Source organism: Ictidomys tridecemlineatus, chromosome 5 (genome assembly GCF_052094955.1).
Source record: "Ictidomys tridecemlineatus isolate mIctTri1 chromosome 5, mIctTri1.hap1, whole genome shotgun sequence".
Taxonomy (NCBI): Eukaryota; Metazoa; Chordata; class Mammalia; order Rodentia; family Sciuridae; genus Ictidomys; species Ictidomys tridecemlineatus.
This window is the reverse complement of record NC_135481.1, coordinates 178,647,980-178,672,396: the sequence shown is the minus strand read 5'-3', so window position 1 is coordinate 178,672,396 and position 24,417 is coordinate 178,647,980. Positions and strand designations below refer to the sequence as shown.

Below are 24,417 nucleotides of genomic sequence, written 5' to 3'. Positions count from 1 at the left end.
GTCTCCCTGTATACACACACACCCAGTACTGCAGGCCAGAGTTGGAGTCAAGGGTTCCCACTGCCCAGATACCCAGCACACAACAGATCTGTGCACAAACGTGTTCACAGTTACACACAATGGCATGTGACCAGATAGTTAAAGAGAGAAATACAGGCATACAATGTCCCAGACGGTATGCTATGTGTACATACACACATGTACAGTCATGCATAGGTATTTGTATATATATTTTGTTGAACCATATGGAATTGCCAATATTAATGACTTTTTACTTACAAATATGGGATGTAGTACCAACTTTGTCCTGAAGGGAATACACAGAAATACAGAGCCAAATTTGTAAACCCATTTTATCTCCTTCCTTCCTTCCTTCCTTCCTTCCTTCCTTCCTTCCTTCCTTCCTTCCTTCCTTCCTTCCCTCCCTCCCTCCCTCCCTCCCTCCCTCCTTCCTTCCTTCCTTCCTTCCTTTTCCAGTACTGGGAATTGAACCCAGAGGGGCTTAACCACTGAGCCACATCTCCAGCACTTTATATTTTATTTAGAGACAGGGTCTCACTGAGTTGCTTAGGGCCTCTCTAAGTTGCTGAGGCTAGCTTTGAACTTGCAATCCTCCTGCCTTCAGCCTCCTGAGCCACTGGAATTAAGGCATGAGCCACCGCACCCACCTGTACACCCTTTTCCAAGTAGTATTATTCACAATAGCCAAACGGTGGAAGCAACTCAAGTGTCCACCTGTGGGTGAATGGATATGCAAAATGGGCACATTCATACAATGGGATGTTATTCAGCCCTAGAAGGACAGTTTGACATGCTACAACATGGATGAAACTTGAGGACATCATGCTAAGTGAAATAAGCCAATTGCCAAAAGACAAATTCTCATAATTCCACCAAATTGAGGCTCCTAGAGCAGTCAAATTCATAGACACAAAATAGAATGGTGATTGCCAGGGGTTGGGGTGGGAGGGAGAAATGAGGAGCTATTGTTTTGTGGATATAGAGTTTTAGTTTTGAAAAAAAAATTCTGGGGCTGGGGATGTGGCTCAAGCGGTAGCACGCTCACCTGGCATACGTGCGGCCTGGGTTCGATCCTCAGCACCACATACAAAAAACAAAGATGTTGTGTCCGCTGATAACTAAAAAATAAATATTAAAGTTCTCTCTCTCTCTCTCTCTCTCTCTCTCACTCTCTCTTAAAAAAAATTCTGGAGATGGATGATTGTGGTGGCTGTACAACAGTGTGAGTGTACTTAATGCCACTGAAGTACACTTCAAAATGGTAAAAATGGAAAACTTTAGCCAGTGTGGTAATGCACACCTCAGCTCCGGAGGCTGAGGCAGGAAGATCACAAATTCAAAGCTAGCCTCAGCAATTTAGTAAGACTCTGTCTTAAAATTTTTTTAAAAAGGCGGGGTGGGGATGTGGGTTAATCCTCAGTACCAAAAAAAAAAGTAGATTTTTTGTTTATTTTTATCACTATTAAAAGTAATAAGGGCCGGGGTTGTAACTCAGTGGCAGAGTGCTTGCCTAGCATGTGTGAGGCACTGGGTTTGATTTTAGCACCGCATATAAATGAATAAATAAAAAAAATAAAGGTCCATCAACAACTTAAAAATTTTTTTAAAGTAATAAGAAAAAAAAGTAATAAGATTCAGAGCCCAATTAACTCAGCAACACACTACATGCCTGCCTCCCTCCCAGGAGTCCTTCTATTATCCAGATAAGGTGCTGGTTCTCCCCTTCCAACAAATCTGGAGATAAGGCCCTAATGAGGGCCCTGCCACTTCAGCAGCCCCCACAGCTCATCATCCTCCCACAGTCTGACTTTGTTTACCCAACTACCTGCCACTCATGCATCCTCCCCACCCCTGGAGAAAAGCCTCCTTAGGGGGTCTGGTGCTCCAATTTCTGCCCCTGAACTTGGGATAGAAAGAAAGCATTTCAGCTTCTGGCCTATGGCTTGCCTATGTCTACCCTGAACCTCTCGCCTCTAGGCCCCATGTCCCAACTCCCCATGCAAGTTTCTGTTCTCATAAAGCAGAAAAAGCAAGTGCAGTCAGTACTGCATAGGGTGGAGCCCCGGCTTTAGGTCTCCTGCTCTCCCGCCATCCTCATCAGACTTTACCCCTCTGTGGAAAGTGACCCCTTGTGCCTGGCCCACTCCTCGCCATCTGCAGCTACCAGAGGCTGACCCCTCTCTGGAGGGAAGCCTCTAACCATCCTCTGAGGACAAGTGTACATTCCCTCTGGCCCTTGCTGGGGAAGAGGTGCCTACCCGATTTTCTTCCCACCCTTCCTGTGTGTCCACACCCTGTGAAACAACCTTTTACACTCTAACCATTTAATACTCAACTCCAAGCCAGGTATCATGGCCCATTCTCGTAATCGCAGCCACTTGGGAGGCTGAAGCAGGAGTATAACAAGTTCAAGACCAACCTCAGAAACTTAGTGAGATCCTGTCTCAAATAATAAAGGGCTGGGGTTGTGGCTCAGTGGTAGAGCGCTTGCCTAGCACGGGTGAGACCCTGGGTTCGATCCTCAGCACCACATATAAATAAATAAAGGTATTATGTCCAACAACTAAAAAAAATAAATATTTAAAGGAAAAGAAATAATAAAAGGAGTAGGGATACAGCTCAATTGTAGAGCACTTGCTTAGCATGTGTCAGGCCCTGGGTTCAATTTCCAGTGCTGCAAAACAAACCAACAAACGAAAACTTAATTCATCCCAGAGGAGAAGTGGAGGGTTGGATCCTGACTCCCACCAGACCAAGAGCATCCCTGGAATTGAGGGTGCTGGAAACATGGCCATCTGGAACAGCATGTCTCAGGTTGACAGACCCTGCTGCACCAGAGCACTTGTTAAGGCAACCTGTAGACCTTCTCAGGATTTCAGGCCTTCTAACTCAGAATTTCAGGGTAGGTGGAACCTGAAGGACTCCATTTAAACATTTCCTACCATTTTTGGCACAGGTGAGGCTTCTATTCCATATTCTTGGATGGATGGGCTCAGAGCCAGAGTGAGGGTGAGGCAGGGAGCTATGGGCACCACGATTATGGGAGCAAAGAGGCCTAAGTGGGGGACAAATGAGTGTTGATGTCTTTGGCTGTTCTCTGTGATACTCTGTTCAGCCCTTATCTGGGGTGTGTGTACATGCGGGCCATGGCATGCACTATCCATGGTGGTGTATTTGGGATTATGGCCAGGGTTTAAATTAGTATTGGGGCCTGGCAACATGAGTGAGTTGGATGAAAATGTGTGGTCTACAGGTAAGCCTGTCGTCTATGTAATTGGTCAGTTGTGTTATTTATTGTGTATTCATGTCTTTATCTGGGTGTCTTTGAGTCATACATCCATCATAGAGTGTGTGTGTATGTGTGTGTGTGTGTCTCTGAGCAAACCCAGCCTCTCTGGACCGTGACCCCACCTCCCTATGTCCTTAGGTTAGAGCTGGAGACTTGCTAGGAGCTGGTGGGATGGCATTGCTGGGGAGGGGAGGGAGGCAGCAGCATGCACTAAGGGCCTGGCACTGCCGCTTCCTTAGGCAGGCGAGTCCCAACAGTAGGCAGACAGGTGGGGCTGACCTGACAGGTTCCAGAGGCCAGGGGCAACAGGGCGGAGCGTGGCTCTGACTTAGTATGGAAACGGGCTGGGGGGCCCCCACCACACACAGGGCAGGCAGGCAGGAGGTGGTTCTGCCAGTATCTTCTTCCTGCTGCAGCCAACCTAGGTGCAGACCATGGAGCCTGGTGCTGGGTGAGGCAGCCAGCTGGGCAGGCATGTTGGGAGGCCTAGGGCCTGGAGGGACCCAGGACATGGCCGGATACCTGCGGGGCCGGGTGGAGGAGCTGAAGCGGCCGTGGTGGCGGGAGAGCTCACCCTTGGTGCTGCAGCACAGTGAAGCAGCCCGGCTGGCAGCTGACGCTCTCCTGGAGCAGGGTGAGGCGGCCTACCTACGGGTCATCTCTGAGGAGCGGGAACTGCCTTTCCTGAGCACCCTGGACATAGACTACATGACAAGCCATGTGCGTGGGAGCCCTGAGGTCAGCGAGGCTCAGGGTCCTGAGGCCTTAGGGCCTGACCACCTCAGCATGCTTTCTGAAGTCACTTCTGGCACCTACTTCCCCATGGCTTCTGACGTAGACCCCCCAGACCTGGACCTGGGTTGGCCTGAGGTTCCACAGGCCACAGGCTTCAGCCCCACCCAGGCCGTGGTCCACTTCCAGAGGGACAAGGCCAAGAACATCAAGGATTTGCTTCGTTTCCTCTTCAGCCAGGCCCGCACGGTAAGGAACACATCTCTTCATTCATTTCACAAATGTGGAAACTGAGGCCCAAGGAGGGAAGGGACCAGTACAAGCCCATACAGCAACTAAGGAGAGGACTGGGACTAGATCTCCTGACTTCTATTAGATCCCAATGTACCAGAAGGTGGGCATGTGTTTTATTTCCTTTGATAGCCCTTTGGCACTCAAGAACTTTATGGATAAGCATAGAACAGGGCATGGGCCTCTGGGACTCTCACCCACCCTGAAAATACATGAAGTTATACATATTGCAGAGAGGGGCCCTTATGGCATTTTTCTTGGGAGAGAGTCCAGGGCCTTCACCAGATTCTCAGAAAGTTTAATGATCCCCAAACTAAAAGCCCAACCTCAAAGAACATCTGAGACACTCCCTTGACTAACAGAGAAAGAGACTAAGGCCAGGGAAAAGCTGGGACTTGCCCAGGGACTTATCAGGTTAAGGGAAAGAGAAGGGGTCTCTGACTCAGGCCCTTGTCCCCGGCTACCTCTCACCCTCCTGTGCTCTTTCCAGCTGGGCCTGAAGCAAGGGAGGGGGCACTGCGTGAGGGCCTCAGCATGCACTAGAGGGCTGGGCATTTAGCTCCGCACCAAGGAGGAACAAGAAATGGAGGCCTCTGGGCTCAGAGGAAAGACAATGGGAGAGCAAGTAGAGGTGGTCATGCCTGGTGAGTCTCCAGCCACATAGCAGCACAGCTTTACTCCGCAGACCTGGCCTCTACTCAGGAGACAGGAGAATGGACACAGTGACCCCTGGAAGGATTTGAGGTGGGGATAGACTGCTGCTGCAGAGATCAGAAGCCAGGATGCCAGGATCCACCGGTACCTCCACAGCCCAACTGGCAAGCCTGTCTGTGCCCCAGGCAGGGGAGGGCCAGGCCTGATTGGCATCAGGAATGGGGTTATTAGTGAGGTTGTTGTCATCACTATCCCCCTTTGATCTTTCCTGCCTGTCCTTGTTCCCTACTTCTGGCCAGGTCTGTGATGTAGACTAGGGCAACCCCAGTGCTTTTCCTATTCACTCCCATTTATACCCTTCCACCCTGGGCTAGAAGCCAGGTTCCTGCACTGGGCTGTCACTGTCTCCCAGAGTGACCTTGGGAAGTACTTCCTTTTCCCAAGGAAAGGCACATTTATTGAGCTTCTGTTGTGTGTCCATCATTTTCATATTTAATTCCCCATAACTCAGAATGCAGCTATCATTATCTCCCTTTAGCAGATGAGGCAGCTGAGGCTTTTGAAGGTGAAGTGATTCACCCAAGGCCCTATCTATCTCTAGGAAGTGGCAGAGTCCAGGTTTTTTTCCAGTTCTTTTTTTTTTTTTTTTAATATTTTTTAGTTGTAAATGGGTCTTCTTATTTAATTACTTATGTATATGCAGTGCTGAGGATTGAACCCAGAGCCTCACACATGCCAGGCAAGTGCTCTACCACTGAGCCACAACTCCAGCCCCTTTTTTCCAGTTCTTCTGGCTCCAGACTCATAATACTGGGATCTTGACTTCCTGCCTCTCAGCCAGCCTTGTACCTACTGTCTCTCAGCCCTGCCCAGGAAAGGAAAATCTCACAGTAAATACATGCAAAGGGAAGAAGGCACGGGAGACTTGGGAGTACCAGAGAGGTTTCAGGGCTTCTCGAGGTAGCCCTTTATATGGGAGAGGGGCACAAGCCCCAGCCCTCAACTAGGCAGAAACTCCATTCCACTTGGCATGAGTGGACGTAAGGGAAACTGTGAATATAAGGTATTACATAAGACATATGTAGCTTCACAGAGAAACTGAGGCAGGTTTAGCAAAGGGCTTTGAGGAGCCCAGCAACTTGCTTATAGCTCTTAAGAGGGGAGCCTTAGCCTTCCAGCCCCTGAGCCAGAGACAGGGCTGGAGTTAGTAGGAAGAGTATGAGGATCTAGGCTGGGAATCAGGATTTGGGATCTGTTTCTGATTCCTCAACACAGAGTGGGACTTTGGATTAATATAGTTGATCCACAAGCACCTTTGAGTATCTGGTGAGAGATAAACACAAAGACCTTCATATAACCAAGGTTCAAGACAAGTCAAATCTCCCTGTTGCCAAGTTAAAAACTCCATGTTAGGGATTGCTGAAAGCCCTTCCTATTCAGATATTCTCACAGGCTCTGGTGGCCTCTGAGTTTCCATACCATTATTCCTTCTTGGAACTGGGCTGGACTGGATAGGATGCAGGCAGTGCTCTGGGCAAGGCTGAGCTTCCCTTTCTTCTAGGTGATAGCTGTGGTGATGGACATATTCACTGACATGGAGCTTCTGTGTGATCTCATGGAGGTTTCCAGCCGGCGTGGTGTCCCTGTTTACCTACTCCTGGCCCAGGAGCACCTGAGGCACTTCCTGGAGATGTGCTATAAAATGGACCTCAATGGGGGGCATCTGCCGGTCAGTGTAAGCCAAGAATTGTAGTCAGGGAGGTGGTGGGGAGTCAGGAGGGTAGAAGATCCAGTGGGTGATCAATGATCACGAGAGGAATCAATGGAAGTGGGGAACTGGATTACCATAGCTGTTACCTTGGGACATAGATATGGCTTGAGTCCCACTCTCTTAAGGTCACCCTCTACCCTTGGTCCAGAAAATGCGTGTGCGGAGCACGTGTGGGGACACATACTGCAGCAAGGCAGGCCGCCGCTTCACAGGACAGGCCCTGGAGAAATTTGTCATCATTGACTGTGAGCAGGTGGTGGTGGGCAGCTACAGGTGAGCAAGTCAAGTGGGGAGGGGCCTGAAGCTTCGTCGTGGGCTGGAGAGGGCACCTCAGATGACCACTTTGAACTTCCCTCCATCCATGCATACACCCATCCATCCCTTCAGACTCATACTGAGCACCTGCTGTGTGCTAGGCACCCTGCAGGACTCAGGCCTGTGTGGGAGAGGCAGCCATGGATGAGTCTCCCCTAAGGGAAGGATTACTTTAATGCCCTTGTAATTGAAAACAACTACTGCACAAGGGAGAGATTTCAAGGAAACCTTCACCTGATCCATTTTATATATGGGGAAGTTGAGGCCTTGGGGTGGACAGCCATATGCCCAAATCTTCCAGCCAGGGCTGAGATGAGCACAAATCTGGAGTCACAGCTCTGCCCCTTCACTATGAGCCCTCATAAGGATAGAGTCTTGGTCCCTTGCAAGGCATGCTCCCCTGATTATGACTCCTGCCAAGTCCTGGGTCCTGTACTTTGACAACTGACTTTGACCCTCTGTCCCCAGCTTTACCTGGCTCTGCAGCCAGGCCCATACCAGCATGGTGCTGCAGCTGAGGGGCCGCATTGTGGAAGACTTTGATCGGGAGTTCCGCTGTCTGTACGCTGAGTCACGGCCTGTGGAGGGCTTCTGTGGTGGTGAGGATCCACCGTCTCCCCGGGCGCCATGTCCTCCCCCAGTGACCTTGGCCTTTGGGCCTGGTATCCCAAGCCCCACCTGCTCCTCACCCACCAGCACCAGTCTCAGCAGTATCAAGCACTCACCTCTCATGGGCCGTTCTTCCTACCTCGCTCTACCGGGAGGTGGTGGCTGCAGTGACACAGGCATGGGGTCTTCCTCCCCAAGTCTTGCCCACCACGAAGCCAATGGCCAACCTTCTCTGCATCGCCAGCTGTCAGACCCTAACCATGGCTGCCTTCCAGGGTCCTACAGGGTCAACCTGGGCAAGCTGGGGGCGGCCCCATGGTCCCAATCTTCCCCTGCCCTCAACCACAGTAGCAATGGTCCCTTGACCCCAACAGTGGGGTCACCTCTGCTCCCCTGCCCCCGCCCCCTCCTACACTTCCCCCAAGGGGTACGAGCTCTGTCCCGGCTCCCAGAGAATGGGTTCCCAGGATGCCTAGAACCCAACCCTCCACGAGGTCGCTGGGTACCTGGGATAGCCCTGGAGACAGTGGAGGAGAAGAAGCCATCATTGAGTCAGAGCCATGGCCAGCTGGACCTCCTTGTCCCCTTCCCTAAATCCCGAGAAGCAGGAGGCCCTGACCCTGGGGTTACACCAAACTCAGCCTCCCTTCGGCCAGGAGAACAGGCCCCAGAGGATAGGAGGTTATCCCTCAGTCAGAGCTATAGCCAGTTGGATCTCCTGCCCCAGACCCAGAGTCCTGAGGGGGCTCCTGATTCGAGCTCCCTCAGACCTAGTGCCCCAGAGGACAGGAAGCTATCCCTAAACCATAGCTGTGGTCAACTGGACCTCCTGGTACAGTACCCCAAGGCCCAGGACTCCAGAGTGCCCCCTGAAACCAACTCCTTGGCCAGGCCTGGCAAACAGGGTTCAGATGAGCGACGGCAGACCCTGGGCCACAGTCAGCTGGACCTTATCACCAAGTTTGGCCCATTCCGAAGTGAGGGGCCTGGGCCCAATGTCCTCCCAGGACCAAGCCCTTCTTGCGTGGCTGGAGTGGGCTCTAGGGATGAGAAGCGGCTGACTCTGGGCCACAGCAATCTGGACCTTATCACCAAATATCATCAACTTCAGGGTGCCAGGCAGGGACCTGAGCCTGGCCTCCCTGGGGGCCCAGTAGGTGGCCATCATAATAGTAGTAGTAATGACCTGTTTGGGGAAGAGAAACGGCTAACACTGGGCCACAGCAAATTGGATCTCATCACTAAGTATAACAAGTCCAAGTTCAAGCTGCTTCGCAGTCGCTTTGAATCCTAGTCCTGTTCCCGACAGGGACAGATCCTTCTTCTATCCACTGAGCCTTGACTTGCTCAGATCCCAAACCCTGGGGTGGAAGAGCAAAGCCAGAGCTTATGGGGAGGGTAGGCCTGGGTCAGAAACTCCCAGGGTTCAAGATTCTTGTGTGTACTTGTATGTGAAAGTGCATGCTCGTGCACGCTTGTGCATGCACACACAAAACACACACACACACACACACACACACACATACACAGGGTTGCCTACTATATGCTAGAGTCCTGGGCACGTTGTATCAGTGATTCTTCTTATCCTTCCACCTACAACATCCTACAAGATGGACCTCTTGTTGTTAAATAGTTATTAATAGGTATTATTCCCCCTTTTTACAAATGTGGGAGCAGAGGGCCAGATTTTGGAAGATTTATTTGTGGTCAGGTCCAAGTAAATGGCAGAATATGGCCCTCTGCCAGATCTTATCCTCTCAGTCTAAAGCTTCTGTTTTCTTCTCAGACATGACATTCAATTTACATGTCTCCATGCGCACAAAATATAAAACACTAAGAGTTGCCTCAAATGTCCATATAAGGGCTGGGGATGTGGCTCAAGCGGTAGCGCGCTCGCTGGGCATGCGCGGGGCGCTGGGTTTGATCCTCAGCACCATATAAAAATAAAGATGTTGTGCCCACCGAAAACTAAAATATAAATATTAAAAAATTTTCTCTCTCTCTCTCTCTCTCTCTTTAAAAAATGTCCATATAATAGACTCAGCACACTGACTGGACACACCCACAAGTTGCACACCCATAGATGCATAAAGTAAGTACACATAGGTCCATGTGATAAACCCACTCAGAACTTCAGAGATACTCAATAAATGTCATCTGGCTAAATGAATGGCTACACAAAAATATGCACATTCAGCGCACACTGTAGAACTCCTCAAGATCCAAAACTATAAATATGCACACAACCCAAAACACAGACACACACACACACCCCCCAACTTGTATCTGCTTGCACCTAAGCTATATTCCCAGCCCTGCGCTGGGCATGGCATAGGGCTAACAGACAAATCAGACTCAGACCCTAGGGGATAAGAATTACTTGCAGAAGCCACTGGAGAACAAGACAGGGATGAACTGAACAAAAGATTAATTAGCAACAGAGAGCAAAAGGACATAGAGTCAGAGAAGTTTCTTGGAGCCGGTAGCCTTTAAGCCAGTCCTTGAAGTAAGGGGAGGTTTGGGACAGAAAAGAGGAATTTTTGGTAGAGCGAGCCAAGTAAAGAGAGGTCCAAGAGAGGACTGAGTGGGTCTGAGGTGAAATGGAGAGGACAAATAGAGCATGTGGATACCCAGACACATACACATGCCATCTTGCTGAGTGTCTCTTGAAGTACTGATTGACAGGTTGTAGGCCTTTTTCCTGAGCTCACTACTTTCCTGGGACAGTGTATATGATACAAATCAATAAAGATTGATATGGCTAGACCCAGCAGCAGCCTGGTGTATGTATCCTGAGGAATGTCAAGCTATAGAATTGCAGGTTGGGGATGGGAAAGGGCACCATTCAGGAGGATTATGGGGTTGGCTCTGGAGGAAACCAGATGGACCTGTGAAGGCTTGAGGTGAGGGGTTCCAAGCACCTTTTGCCTGCAGTGTAACTTTCTAAGAAATTCTGAGACTATTCTAGATTCTACAATATGTGAGCCAAGTTCATTTTGTCTATGAGAATAGGGCCCTTATCTGACCACTATCCCAGGAATAGGTGGTGCCGAGAGTGAGGGACAGAGGACCTGTGAAAGACACTTTGCTGAAGTCAGCCCCCACATGAATTGCCCACCCTGGACCTCTTCCCCTCTGACCTCTGCCTAAGACCCAGCTTCTTCCATCCTCCCTTCTCTCCAATACCTCCTTCAGCCTGTTTTCTTTGCTTCTCTGGCCACGCCTCCTTCTCTAGACTATATTGGTCTCGATTTTCCCCACTGGATACCCTCTCCCGGGTGACTTCATCTACTCCAGGCTTCAGCCCCAAACCTCATTCATCAGTCTTTCACTCTCGCCTAAGCTCCGAATCTGGATTTTCGTCCGTATGGCCGAGGTAGATTCATCACCTTTCTCATACCTGCCCTTCCTCCTTCGGCTTCATTTCAGCAAATACCTCCATCATCAACCTATCTTCTAGGGTTGGGGATGTAGCTCAGTAATAAAGCTCTTGCCCAGCACGTGCCAGGAGCTGGGTTCAATTCTTAGTACTGCATACAAACAAAAAAATCGGGGCATCTCTGGCTCCTCCTGCCCTTCAAGCAGGTTTTGATCGACAGTACTTCCTATAAAGCTTCAGAATGAACCAACGAGTAGGCGTGCTGGGGGCGGAGCCGCGGTCAGGTTGGGTCTTTTGCAACCATAGAGCCCGCCCAGAGGGTGGAGCTAGAGTGGCCGCATGCGTGGCGGGGGAGCGCGTGGCTCTCCCGGAAATCTGCCCGAGCCGAGGCGGAAACGGAGAGAAGGAGTTGTCGTGTGAAGGAGTTTTCTTGTGGAGGTTGCCGTCGCTTGGTGAGCTGGTGTGAAGGGCAGCTGTAAGGGTCAGCTCCAGGCCCCGAGTCGGGAGAAGTTGGGGCTGGAGACCCTGGCGTGACCCACTGGGCGGGACCCGAGTTTGAGAGGGGGCGGGGTCGCGGCTGGGAGTGCCGGAGGCCGGGAGATCTGCCGGCCCTGAACTCTCCGGTTATGTAGCCCCCAGGCCTCCCTCATGGCGGTCCGAGCGTCCTTCGAGAACAACTGTGAGATCGGTTGCTTTGCCAAACTTACCAACACCTACTGCCTGGTGGCCATCGGAGGATCAGAGAACTTCTACAGGTGTGGCGGGAGCCCGGGGCCGATGGCGGCGGCAAGGGGGGGATACCGGGAGTTCCAGGCCCCCGGCCCGTGACCACCAAGTCCATGTCCCTACAGTGTGTTCGAGGGCGAGCTCGCCGATACCATCCCCGTGGTGCACGCGTCCATCGCCGGCTGTCGCATCATCGGGCGCATGTGTGTGGGTAAGGCAGGTGGAGGACGCCGAGGGAGAGAGTAGAGCCTCCAAACACGATTAATCACTAATCATATCCCTCAGGAGGACCTGGAATGACCTAGGAATTTTCAGGCTTCGTTCATTATCTGCATATACTATGTAATCTCCCAGGCTGAGTGGGACCTAGTCTGAGTGTCACCAGATCAAGGACAACCTGTGGCAAAGCCTTATCAAGAATAGTCATATAACAAATAGCAGTAAGTGCTTTCACTCATGTTCACACTCCATCTTCACAACGACACTGGGAAGTAGCAGTTACTGTCCTATTTGATGATGAAACTGAGGCTCAGAGAACCTATGTTACTCACCAAGTTCTACACCTAGGGTGGAGGAGGATTTAAATCTCATCTTTTCTCCACCAATTACTATGGGAACGTTGTTTTCTCTTTCTGAGCATCCATTTCTGCCTCTGTAAAATGACTGGATCATCCGGTTCAGCTACATTTAAATCTTTATTTTCCTTTACCACATCTCTGAATGGGATTCTTTAATCTCTCAGCACTGTTGATTGTTGACTCTGTCCATCAGTCCTTTTTTTTTTTTTTAAAGCGGGCTCTGTATCCCATTACTACCACCTCTTATGTTTTAGTTCTGCACATGTGGGTCATACACTAGTCTATTCCTTGTATTTCTTTTCTGTATTTTAATTTTTTAAAAATCTAAGTGCTTTCTGATTCAAAATAATAAAACACTGATTTCTAATTATGGCAGTAGAACTTGAAGCAAATTTTGACATAAGGAGAGAATTTAGCCCAGTCTTTGGTATTTTAATGAGAGTAACTTATTAAACTTTAGAATTTTGAAGTTTAGAGTTGTGGCCTTTCAGGGATAGGGAGAGGTTTAGCCATAGTTGTCACAGTGTAATTAAATTTTGTTAATTCTTCTTGTCCTATAATTACTTTTAGGATGTATTCCTCCATGTATTCTAATGACTGGTTATTTGATCAGTTTTTGGCTTATCTATTAGGAATAGTGTTGTATGTAAATATTAAAATGTACATATTTCTATTGGGTATATACTACCTAAGAGTAGAATGGCAGAGTTACAGGCTATGATTATTCAGCTTAGTAGGTGATGCCAGATAAATATATGAAGCGGTTAACCAGTATATACTCTTGTCAGAGGATGTGAGTATTTGAGTTGAAATTCCACACATATTTGACAACTCTTGGTACTGATGGTGTTTTACATTTTTTAGCTATTCTGATAGGTGTGTAGTGTTAGCTGAATTTTTCTCCCCCTGGTGCTGCAGATCAAACCCAGAGGCACACTCATGCTAGGTGAGAGCTCCACCACTGAATTACATCTCTGGGCCAGCAAAATGAACAACTCATGCCCAAGGCCTTTCCTACTAGTCCTTCCCCTACTAGATGATGATGATGAAGTGGGCAGGGTTTGTTGGGATAGATTTCTGGGCCATCTTGGGACTGCCCAGGGGACCGTTGATCCCCTTGAGTGACCTATAGATTATTGGGTTGGAGGGCTGGAGTCTGAGACTCCAATCATCCTTGGAAAGCTAATCAGACTGGGCTTGGTTGTATCCTGAGCCCTCAGGGTACAAGAAACATCTCCTATATTCATGGTTCATCTTTGCCCTACCCTTCATTTGGGGTCTTCCAGGGAACAGGCATGGGCTCCTGGTGCCCAACAACACTACTGATCAGGAGCTGCAACACATTCGCAACTGCCTCCCAGACTCAGTGCAGATCCGTCGGGTAGAGGAGCGGCTCTCAGCTCTGGGCAATGTTACTACCTGCAATGACTATGTAGCCTTGGTCCACCCAGACCTGGATAGGGTAAGTCAGCCCAGCTTGGCCCAAGCATCACAGAACCAGCCTTCTTTGGTTAGGCACTGTTCTTGTCCCATAGGTTAGAGGTATCATAAATGATATCTCCTTATATCTGGGCTCTCAAATTTTAGGCACTCAGGAATAGTGACACAGCTCATACATGGTGTGCTCAATGTCAGAAGCTTTGGAAGGCATTAATCCTTCAAGATCACAAAGATTGGCCCATTGATTTATCCTGAATCAAGATAAATGCTTGACAGTTGAAATTGAGTGTGGTTTAGAGGAAAAAAGGTGGTATGGAGACTGGCCTTTAGCAGTTCAGGGCATGCATGGGTATTAAGTGCTCGGCAGCTGGCCTAGACTCTGCTCTAAGCTCTACTTTCTCTTTTCTCTGAGTGAGGCTTCCAAAGCAGAGAAATGAGGGAGTCAGAGCTGAACCCAGAATAGTTCTGGCTTGGAGAACCCCTGGTTCTTGAGCCTTAAGTTCTGGGCCCTAATCACAGTACCTTTGGCTGATAGGAAACAGAAGAAATCTTGGCTGATGTGCTCAAGGTGGAAGTCTTCAGACAGACAGTGGCTGACCAGGTGCTAGTAGGAAGCTACTGTGTCTTTAGCAATCAGGGAGGGCTGGTGCATCCCAAGACTTCAATTGAAGACCAGGATGAGCTGTCTTCTCTTCTTCAGGTTCCCCTTGTGGTAAGGATTTCTGCTCTCTGACCTCTGTCTCCTACTGAGGCAGATCCCTCCCAGTGTTTGGGAATCTGAGTCATTACCTGCACTAGTTTGGAATTGGGACTGTGGCCTAGGGGAGTGTGGTTTTGTGGGATTGTCCTCAATAGGGAAGGGAGAGGCTTTGACTGTTGGTACCATGACTCAAACCAAGCCCATCCCATGGCAGGCAGGCACCGTGAACCGCGGCAGTGAGGTGATAGCTGCTGGGATGGTGGTAAACGACTGGTGTGCCTTCTGTGGCCTGGATACAACCAGCACGGAGCTGTCGGTAGTGGAGAGTGTTTTCAAACTGAATGAAGCCCAGCCTAGCACCATCGCCACTAGCATGCGGGATTCCCTCATTGACAGGTATTTGGGGCCAGGGGAGGAGCATACTTTGCCTTTTGAGGGAAGGGGAAAAAAGATGCCAGTTAGAGTGGGAGCCCTATTGTGTTTGTACTAGTAGGTTCTCCTCAAGTGAGACTGTGACTACGAGCTGCTGTGTAGTCACAGAATACGGAATACAGCCAGTAAACATTTCTTGAGCATCCACTAATCCTCATCTTTGAAGACTGAGCTCTGTAGGCAGATCTGTGGTCCTTCTTATTTGCTTACTGACCATGTTTTGTTGTTGTTGTTGTTTGTTTTGTTGTTGTTTTTGGTACCAGGGATTGAATTCGGGGGCACTTAACCACTGGTATTTTAATTCTTAGAGACAGGGTCTCTCTGAGTTGCTTAGGACTTCCCTAAATTGCTGAGGCTGGCTTTGAACTTAATGATCCTTCTGTTTCAGCCTCCCAAGCCATGGGATTACAGAGGTGTGCCACTACACCCAGCTCACAGTTGTGTTTTGTTTGCAGTTTGTATTTGCCCATATGTCAGTATCTTAGCCAGTAGCCCAAGATCTGAAATAGAAAAGAGCTTTTGGCTAGGGAAGGTGGGAAAGCTACTCTTAATTACTGAAGAGACCCCAGATACCTGATACCTGAGGCACTGGTTGGAGCTGAATAGTGCATCAAAATTCCAATCTGGACTTCTGTGGGTTAAAAAACAACAAAACTGGGAGCCCTAACTCTGGAGATAGAAAACTTAATTAAATTGTTTGGGGTCTCTATTTAGGATAGAAACACCAAAAGAGAGCAAATGTCAAATAACTGAACAACTATTTTCCATGAGTAAAACTTCCCTTCATTCTTCTTCCTTAATTGGTTTGCCTGATGTTCGTTGATCCCTAAGGAACAGACTCTATAGGGGATAGCCAGGCAATTGAGTTCTACATTCTGCCTCTGAGGGGCTTACAATATAGCAGGGGGGGAAAAGATACAGTGACCACAGATAACTTTTTTCTCCTATCTTCAGAGGAGAAATAAAAAATACTGTAATTGTCCTCAGAAGTTGACTTGGGTATCTCTGATGAGAAGCCTTTCATATGGCAGTTTCATAAAGGACAGGTTATTTATTCCAGTTTCAAGGAATGAGTAGGTATTTGTGCAGGGATGAGTGAGGAAAACCCTCAGACACAGAGATGAGAAATTATGGAGAGAGAATATGAAGGAGGGAGTATTCTCAGAGAACTGAGAACTTTGAACACCCACATGACCAAGTCAGGACATTTTGTCAGCCTGCAATTTTGAGCTTTTTTGTGCTGAAGTAGGGCCTTGTTTTGGTCTGTTTTTTTTTTTTTTTTTTTTTTTTAGTTGTAGTTGGACACACACCTTTATTTTATTTATTTATTTTTATGTGGTGCTGAGGATCGAACCCAGGGCCTCACAAGTGCTAGGAGAGCATGCTGCCACTGAGCCACAACCCCAGCCCTTTGGTCTGTTTTTTAAATAAGCTACCCTTGGGTAATTTTGATGGGATCACTTTGGGAACCATACTAATTTTCTGTTAGTACAGGTGAACAACTGAAAGTTTGTTTTGTTTTGTTTTTCTCTGTGGTGCTGAGGATCAAACCCAGGACCCTCTTGTGTGCTAGGCAAACATTCTGCCACTGAGATATATCCATAGTCTGCAACAACTTTTTATATGCCAGACAATAGTGATGTGATAATGAGTAAAATAGATCCCCTCTTGTAAGGAAGGCAGTACTTATACAATTAATCATTTATTTGAAGAACAAAAATGCTTTTAGCAACCTGAGAACAGAAAAGGAATTTCTATAACATGATAATTGATAGCATAACATGATAATTGATACCTACCAAAAAAATGTTGCATTTAACAGTAAAATTTTAGAAGCTGCCATTAAAGCCATGGAGAATTGATACACTAGTCAGTGTTTTTCTGGTAGTTCTTGCCTATGCAGTTAGGTAATGTAAAGAAGATGGGTATTGGAGCCCTGTGCAGTGGTGCACGCCTGTAATCCTAGTGGCTCAGGAGGCTGAGACAGGAGGATCATGAGTTCAAAGCCATCCTCAGAAACTTAGTGAGGCACTAAGCGACTCAGTGAGACCCTGTCTAAATAAAATACAAAATAGGGCTGGGGATGTGGCTTAGTGGTGGGATGCCCTGAGTTTGATCCCCCAGTAACACCCCCCCCCCAAAAAAAAATGGGTATTGGAGAGCAAGGTAGATCACTCACTTGTCTTTGATTTTGGGACACATTTTGTTTGAGGTGCCCATTAGACCTCATGTTGAAGATGCCAGGTAGGCAATTAGAAAACACATACTTCAGTTTTAAAATCCTATAATGATTATCACTTTCAGTAAGAGTGTTTTCACCCCAGTCCTTACAGAGCAGAACTATTTTCCAGCCTAGTATTTGTGACTTTTTGTATTTACTTAGTGCTGATAAGGCAGAATTCTGGAAAAGGAGGCCAAAAGTTCTGGTCCCAGCCCTACCACTGGGGACTTGTGATCTGGCATGTATTTTCCTCTAAACTGAGCCCCCTTGCTTCCTTCTCTAATATTCTGAGACTGCCTTATGATCAATAGCTAAATAAATTGTTGAGCAAATTGGCCCACTTGAGTTGGGAAAGAGTTACTTTTAGTCTTTAAGCACTGAGAGTTCTAAACTAGATTGTGACATGGGATGCAGTTGCAACTTGGATGATGGACCAGGTCATTCTCTGAAAGTGGCTCTTCAAGACTGAGATCGAACGAAAGTCCAGGAGTGGGGGTGAGGTGTGCCCTGTGAAAAGTCTATTGACAGTGTTCCTTCTTCTCTTTACAGCCTCACCTGAGTCATCCTCCATGCTGTTCCATGGGCTTCGGCCTCTGGACTTTGGCTCCCTCTCACACCTCACCTAGTCTGTACTGGATGCTGGCAAGGTGTGGCAGGGAGCTCACCGGAACTGAGTGGATGGGCACCCAGCTCTCTCACTTGTGCCATCTCCTGAATCTGTTGTTACTCTAAAAACCTGCAATGTCATGCTGATTGTTAATGCTGGTTGGCTCCTGGATGAGGGTTCTGCTGTCCTGTGCCACCCCATTAAAGGGCAGCTGCCTCTCTGGTCCTTCTTGTGTGTGTATTTGTTGGGGATGGAACCCAGGAGCCCCTTGCCTTCTAGCCATTCTGAATGTGCTGCTGGGAGGACCTCTGCCTGAATGGCCCTCTCCCAGTAGTTCTAGGGTCCTGTGAAAGTTGGGTGGGATGGACATACGCAGCCCTATCCGTCGTCATCAGGATAGAAGACTTTATCCCAGAGCAAAAGAAGCACTCTTCACTCTACTTCTTGTATTTTTCACCCAACTTATGCCTCTTGTCTTCTCTGGCCTTCAGAGGGTATGAATCTGTTCTACCTCTCCCAGGCCAGTGTGGGGACCCTCCGAAGAGTCTCAGGCACCCAGCCATAGGGCATTCTTGCCCTCTGACCTGAAATACTTGGAGGTGACCCCTCAGGTACTTGGAGCTTAAGTGGTATAGGCAGCGGTCTCAGTTCCCAGACTGGGGCGGGGCCTCGGTGCTGGGGCGGGATTGGCTGGGCGTGTCCACGGGGTCCCGCCCCCGGTTGTAAATATCTCATTTCCGCTCTGGAGGCTGGCGGGAGAGTGAGGTCCGAGTGACTTCAGTCGCAACTCCTCCCAAGGTCTGTGAGGGACCCGGCTCCCCGAGGTGAGGGCGGGGCGGCAGGGCGGGCCGCGGGGGTTGGGGCTGCTGACCCAGCACCTGGGGGTTTCTTGTCTGTAGCGATCATGGGCACTCAACTGAGCGGCGGCCAGGGTAGCCCGGAGCCCGCGCAGCCCCAGCCCGCGGCCCCAGAGGGCCCGGAGCGGCCCCGGCTGCAGCCGCAGCCGCAGCCGAGCCCGACCCGTGGGGGCCGCTGGATGACGTGCGCTTCCTCATCGCCTGCACCTCCTGGTACTGACGGCAGCCTCCGTCCTCAGCCCTGTTCGGCCTGGCTCTCAACGCCCGGTACCTCCTACACCCCGGCGCCAGGAGCCGGCAAGGAATCCAGAAAGGTCCCGCGGGGCTGGAGGAAATCTCAGCACGGTCGCCTCGAGGGCACCCCCTTTCCCTAACCCCGAACTTTTCGCCTCCAGCCTGCACCCAAACCCAGCTCAGACCTCCGTGCTCACCCCTGTCCTCTCTCCAGCATCCTGGGGCAGGCTACCCTGAACCAGAACCAGAACTGGGCCGGGCCTAGTAAGAACCTGAGGCTTCTGACCTTCCGGCGTGTCTGTCCCATATTACTAGAACTGAACTTGTGCCTTTTGCCTTCATTTCATTCATAGTGACCCTCCCCATCCTCCTATGGGTTACTCCCCAGCCTGAGATGGGCCAGCTGCACTACACCGCGAAGCACCCTGTTCTCTCCCAAGCTTCTTAAGGCCACTCAGACCCTGATGTTTATTCCCACACCCCAGGGAAATGACACACTCTGTATTTCTGTTTTATTTATAAATGATTTAAAAAACATTATACAAAGGCTGATCAGTTTAAAATGTGACCGACACTGAAATGCTGTGATATTCCCCCAGGCTGAGGAGAAGCTGGGCTCTGGGGCCACCAGCACTTTGCCCCTCTGTCTGACTGCCCTGTCCTGGGGTGATGGACACACAGATGACCACAGGCAGGAGAATCCCAGATTGGAAGCCTCTAGGCCGAGCCCTGTCTGGGCCTGGCCTCACATCCCTCACTTCTGCAGCCTGGGCTGCCTGCCTCCATCCCCTGCTCTGTGACAGCTGGCCTTGTTCCAGGAGCCAGCAAGGAGCCTGGGGGGCCGGGGTGGGGGTGGGCACGGCTAGAGCTTTCAGTAAGTGAGAGCACCAACCTGAGGAGTGGAGAGGGATTGGGGTGGGAGATGGGCAGGAAGAGATGGATAGAGGAGACACTTATCTCAGACCCTAAAGGGGTCCACAGATGGGGAACACAAGACCCAGCCAGCTCATAGGATGGCTTGGTCAAGTAACAGCCTCTCTGTGCTTCATCTGAGGGCATGATGAGAGTTACCCTTGGCCTCCCAGGGCCTACACGAGTTTCATGTGAGTGGACAGGTGTGAGCTAATAAAGTGCTTTGCCAAGTATAAAACACTGTACAAACCTATGAATCACTAATATCTCTGCAGTTGTTCCCCGCCTGCCCCAGGGAGCCTGCCCTTGGCCAAAATGAGAAAAAACAGGATGATGATGACTGGGGACACAGTGGACCCACAAAGTTGCCTCTGGGACAAGAGATTTTACTCAAGACACTTCCCAGGGCAGCAGGAGTCCCTGTCAGTGCTACAGGATAAGCCGAACCAAAGCCCAGAGGTCACAGGGTGGGGGCAAGGCCCATGCAGGCTCAGAGGACAGGAGTGGCATCTTGGACCCTGCCAGCACCCTGAAGATTGCCTAACACCTCTTTTTGGCTTTGGTAGAGAGCCACTGCACCCACTGGTCTTGCCTAGGGTTCCTCAGTGACAAGCAGGGCTGCTTCTGCCAGATTGTAGCAAGGCTAGCAGAGCCTGGAAACTCCTGCCAGACATGAAGGGTAGGTCTAAGAAGGTCAGAAAGGGAGGCCCCTAGGCTTGGGGCTGCTACCATTTGGGGGTGCCCTTTTCCTAAGAGCAATGCAGAAGATGGGCCCAGTGAGCTGGGTTTCCAGGGTCAAGTTCAAGGCCTAAATACCGCTTCTGGACTGAGAGTTTGACTTGCCTTAATATAGCTGGGGGTATGGGCACTGAGTGCTTCAGAAGGCTGCCTGGGGCCCCTTATTCCAAGGCCATGACAGCAGTGACCCTGAAGTCATCTCTGCTTCACCTGACTTGTCAGGCTGAGCCTCCAGGCCACAAGCAACAGGATGGAGCAGGGCTAGGGACAGGGTTAATAGAAGGGGGAGTAGAGGACATCACAAACTCAAGTCTGCCTCTGGAAATGTGGTCAGCTCCTGCCCCAACTCTTGAGCCTCATGAGCAGGGCCACAGCTAGTGTTGGGATGCTAGAGTGGCCTTAACAGCACCTTGGTCCTTATCACCTGGGGGAGGGCCACCAAGCTGGCTTCATCACCAAAACAGTCACTTCTAATTCACCTAAAGCCTCAAGCAGCCTTTGCAAAATGGGACTTTAAACAATAGTGACAGGACATTTAAATATTCACGATGTGACAGCTGGGTCCTTGTCAGACCCAGCTGGGCCACAGCCCTGCCTGCAGCATGTGACCCTAAACCTAGGTCTCAAAGGAGACCTGACAAACAGAGCAGGTTTCCTGAGGGATCTGCTGTTTGCCAGCAGGGAAACCCAGTCTTGTGGCCCACTGTGTTGGCAGCAGGGGTCCTATAGCCTTCAAGGACAGTGGGCTGGGTATAGGGGGACATCTGACCAGCAGGTGTTGGCAGAAGAGGACTGGGATTAGTGGCATCTCCCAGATAGGGGATGAGAGCTAGTGCTGGCTTCCCATGGAGGGTACTGGGTCCCAGCCAGGACGAGCTGTGGTGCCTCATGGACACCACAGGATGCAGTGGCCACAGGGATTCTTCTAGCATGGTCCCTGCTCCTGACAGGGCCTGGCCTATTCCCTTGAGTAAAGAGTAGTTTACTGAGGACAGAAGGCTGGCAGCGGGGTGCCAGACACCTATCCTGGGGCATAACCCCCATCACTCCCCTCCCCCATGCTCAGCCTAGGCCAATGCACTCACCACTTCAACTGTATGACCCTGGCCTAGGGCCCTGCTGGCCCCTGTGGGCAGTGGCCAGAACTGCCCCTCAGACCCTGGTGAGGAAGGGCCTGGCTGGCCAGACTGAGTGGATAGAGAGGGCTCTGGGCTGCTCACACCCACTCCTGGACTGGCCGCTTATAGTAAGTGACAGGCTGAGGGCCTGCCTTGTTCTTGAACTGGAAGATGGTGTAGACCAGCACCAGGATGCAGAGGGACAGGATGCAGGGGATGACCACGGCCACAGCATTCACAGAGCCTGGCATATCATTGATGGTCACCATGATGTCCACATCATCCTGAGGCAGCCGCCGCTCCTTACGCCGCTCCACCTCCTTCTGGTTACAGCCCATCCAGTCACGCAGAATGTTGCGTGGGTAGCCTGGCTCCACACTCAGTTTCTGGTTGTCAAACTTCCAGTAGTCCCGGCCCTTGTAGAAGTAGGTGTAATCTGTAGAAATAGGGCCCAGCATCACTACTCCCGGACACTTCCCAGTACCTGCTCTGGGGCAATGTGAGGACACAGGATACTGTGGCAGTGTGCAGAGGGGAGCTCTGAGGGAGGGGTGGCATGTTAGGTGGAAGGAGTAGAATCATGGAGCTAAAGGGGTGCAGTGCTTGGTGGGTTGTAGAATAAACAACACAACTGCAGAGAGGGGCACCCAGGACCTGGAACAGCCCTCCTGTAAGCTCAAAGTTATTGAGAAACAACTGAAGGCTTCAAGTAGAACTGGGATGGGGCTCAATAACCCAGAGAAGACCATTCTAAGCCTGGGAACACAGCTCTTTCATACTCCCCACAAGGGTCAGATCAAGCCCTCAATTTAAGGCTTTGATAGTACTGTCTCCAGAGCTCTAGGGCCTCAGGCCAGCTCCTGCCTGAGCCATGGGAGATGGAGTAAGATTTCTTCTGCTGACAAGAGACAACACCTTCCACAATTAAGGGATTTTTCTTTTCTTTCTTTCTTTCTTTTTTTTTTTACTTAGCATTTTTCATTTTTCAAAAGATTTGCAAAAAAAAAAAAAAATGTGCCGTCTTTGGGACCTTCTAGGGGAAAGGCTGAAAGGAAAGGAGGGCAGGCTGGGAGCTCTGCTAATCACTCCCTAGGCAGCCATCAGCAGCAACCACCCTACTAGCCCAACAACTCCACAGACAGCAAAGCAACTGACTCAGACTCTCCTCATTGGCTGGCTCCCCACCCTGGCTCAGACTGTCATTGGTCAAAGTCCTTGATGTCACCTGTCTCTGAGACTCCCCTGAAAGGAGACCACATTTGTAAAGCGCCCAGTACACAAGACAGCCAGCAAATAGCAGCTCTGCCCCGTGGCCATTGGCTTTCTAAGCTGTGATGCGTCCTTAGAAAGCCCTAATGGTCCCTAATATGCTGTCCTCTACCTGGTTACTCTCTCACAGCATTAATTTCTCTTCTAGCTTTTGTTGCCACCTCATTTGTTTTCTGCCACTAGACTAGGAGCTAGGCAAGTGATGTTCACTGCTCTATCGCCAGCCCCTCCCACACACCTGGCTTTCTACTGTGGAGGGAATGAATGAATTCTGTCATTCTGAATAAACGGAAACACACCAAGATGATGATGATGATAGCAGCTAAATTTATATAGTATACGCCATATGGTGGGTATTCTGCTAATGCTTTGTGTGATGTTTTTAATCACCACAAAGCTATTACATAAGCGTAAGTGCCATTATTATCCCCATTTTGAGGATGAGGAGACAGAGAAAACTTAAATGATTTGCCCAAACATACAAAGTAAAGGGGGTGGTATATGAACCTACTCAACCTGGCTTAAGTCTATGTTTTTTTTTTTTTTTTTTTTTTTGTGTGTGTGTGTTGTTGTTGTTGTTTGTTTGTTTCTTATACTGGGGTCTGAACTCAGGGCCACATTTTCACTGAGCTACATTCCAAATCTGGTCTTGAACTTGTGATCCTCTTGCCTCAGCCTCTAGAGTTGTTGGGATTACAGACTTGTGCCACTGTACCCAGCTAGTCTGTGGTTTTGACCAGATCATCAGATAATTATGGATGCCCACTCTGCACCTGGCAAAACTTGACCTGTCCGAGAAGCTTTTAGATTGATGGAGAGACAGGTTGTGAGCACCTGATGACAGCCATGGTGGCTGGTTGCCGGCCTGACCTCTGGGAAAAGCTTACTGTGAATCATCCTGCAGGTGGAAACGTGGCTCTGGTACCTAGTAAGCAGGGGAATTCACTATGAGTTACACAGGGCGATTGTCTGCTGCCAATCAAACCTGGGCATTTATCAAACCTGGGGATCCTAAGAATATGTTCAGGGCCCCCAGGAGAACCACATAAAATCAGCCCCCCATCCCTGTGTGGCCCTGGCCCTTACGTACACCCTTCCTTGCTGATGAAGGCCCCTTGGGGAGCTTGAGGAATGCCCTTCCACACGGTGATGGGCTTGGGATAGCCAGGGTCTGTGGCCCGCCGCTCCTCGCTGTAGCGCCAATACCGCTCGCCTTTGAAAAAGTAGGTCTTGCCCACAGGTTCCCACCGCAGAGCCGTGTCAATGCCTTCACGAGGCAGGCAGCTTCCCAGCTCTCCCAGGCTGTGGGGGTACCCAGGTTCCACTGTCACCTCCTTAAACACCCAGTATTTGTCGCCTGTGGGCAAGAGATCAGGATTAGTCTTCCCTAGCTACTTGGTGGCAGAGGTTGTAGCTAGTGCCACTTGCTTATCTTCTGCCCATAGAGTCAGAGTGTCAATTCCTTTGGTTCCTTGGCCCCAGCAGAGCTTGGGGGCAAGAAGACAGAAGTGCAGGAAATTGTCC

The 24,417-nt window shown here is 49.9% G+C and overlaps 4 protein-coding genes across 4 annotated transcripts in view; 3 read left to right on the top strand and 1 right to left on the bottom strand.

The window, feature by feature from the left end:
* Positions 1 to 985: 985 nt before the first annotated feature.
* On the top strand, positions 986 to 10,448 carry Fam83c (family with sequence similarity 83 member C). The gene is made up of 4 exons (XM_005329893.4): positions 986 to 4,291; positions 6,549 to 6,716; positions 6,907 to 7,031; positions 7,542 to 10,448. The coding sequence occupies exons 1-4, from the start codon at positions 3,644 to 3,646 to the stop codon at positions 8,974 to 8,976; spliced, it is 2,376 nt and encodes a 791-aa protein (XP_005329950.3). The 5' UTR covers positions 986 to 3,643; the 3' UTR covers positions 8,977 to 10,448.
* Positions 10,449 to 11,355: 907 nt separating this feature from the next.
* On the top strand, positions 11,356 to 17,990 carry Eif6 (eukaryotic translation initiation factor 6). The gene is made up of 7 exons (XM_005329894.5): positions 11,356 to 11,513; positions 11,694 to 11,816; positions 11,913 to 11,998; positions 13,652 to 13,827; positions 14,341 to 14,517; positions 14,720 to 14,901; positions 17,708 to 17,990. Exons 2-7 carry the CDS (start codon positions 11,710 to 11,712, stop codon positions 17,715 to 17,717), a joined length of 738 nt encoding a protein of 245 aa, XP_005329951.1. The 5' UTR covers positions 11,356 to 11,513; positions 11,694 to 11,709; the 3' UTR covers positions 17,718 to 17,990.
* Positions 17,991 to 18,664: 674 nt separating this feature from the next.
* Positions 18,665 to 19,402, top strand: Mmp24os (MMP24 opposite strand). The gene is given in 2 exon segments (XM_078051674.1): positions 18,665 to 18,774; positions 18,777 to 19,402. Coding segments are annotated over 2 exon segments (171 nt in total). The 5' UTR covers positions 18,665 to 18,669; the 3' UTR covers positions 18,843 to 19,402.
* Mmp24 (matrix metallopeptidase 24) overlaps positions 19,355 to 24,417 on the bottom strand; it is a 40,923-nt gene continuing 35,860 nt past the window's right edge. The window contains exons 8-9 of the mRNA XM_078051673.1: positions 23,984 to 24,250; positions 19,355 to 22,060 (exon numbers count right to left, since the gene is read on the bottom strand). Coding sequence (XP_077907799.1) covers positions 21,723 to 22,060; positions 23,984 to 24,250 — 605 coding nt within the window. The 3' untranslated portion in view covers positions 19,355 to 21,722. The remainder of the gene's footprint in view (positions 22,061 to 23,983; positions 24,251 to 24,417) is intronic.

What these genes read in the sequence shown, in the direction of transcription:
- Fam83c (XM_005329893.4), top strand. Translation starts at nt 3,644, where the DNA reads ATGGAAACGGGCTGGGGGGCCCCCACCACACACAGGGCAGGCAGGCAG. An exon ending in TCTTCAGCCAGGCCCGCACG is followed by an intron (nt 4,292 to 6,548) that starts GTAAGGAACACA and finishes CCTTTCTTCTAG; the next exon opens with GTGATAGCTGTGGTGATGGA. An exon ending in TCAATGGGGGGCATCTGCCG is followed by an intron (nt 6,717 to 6,906) that starts GTCAGTGTAAGC and finishes CCCTTGGTCCAG; the next exon opens with AAAATGCGTGTGCGGAGCAC.
- Eif6 (XM_005329894.5), top strand. Translation starts at nt 11,710, where the DNA reads ATGGCGGTCCGAGCGTCCTTCGAGAACAACTGTGAGATCGGTTGCTTT. An exon ending in CATCGGGCGCATGTGTGTGG is followed by an intron (nt 11,999 to 13,651) that starts GTAAGGCAGGTG and finishes GGGGTCTTCCAG; the next exon opens with GGAACAGGCATGGGCTCCTG. An exon ending in TTCTTCAGGTTCCCCTTGTG is followed by an intron (nt 14,518 to 14,719) that starts GTAAGGATTTCT and finishes ATCCCATGGCAG; the next exon opens with GCAGGCACCGTGAACCGCGG.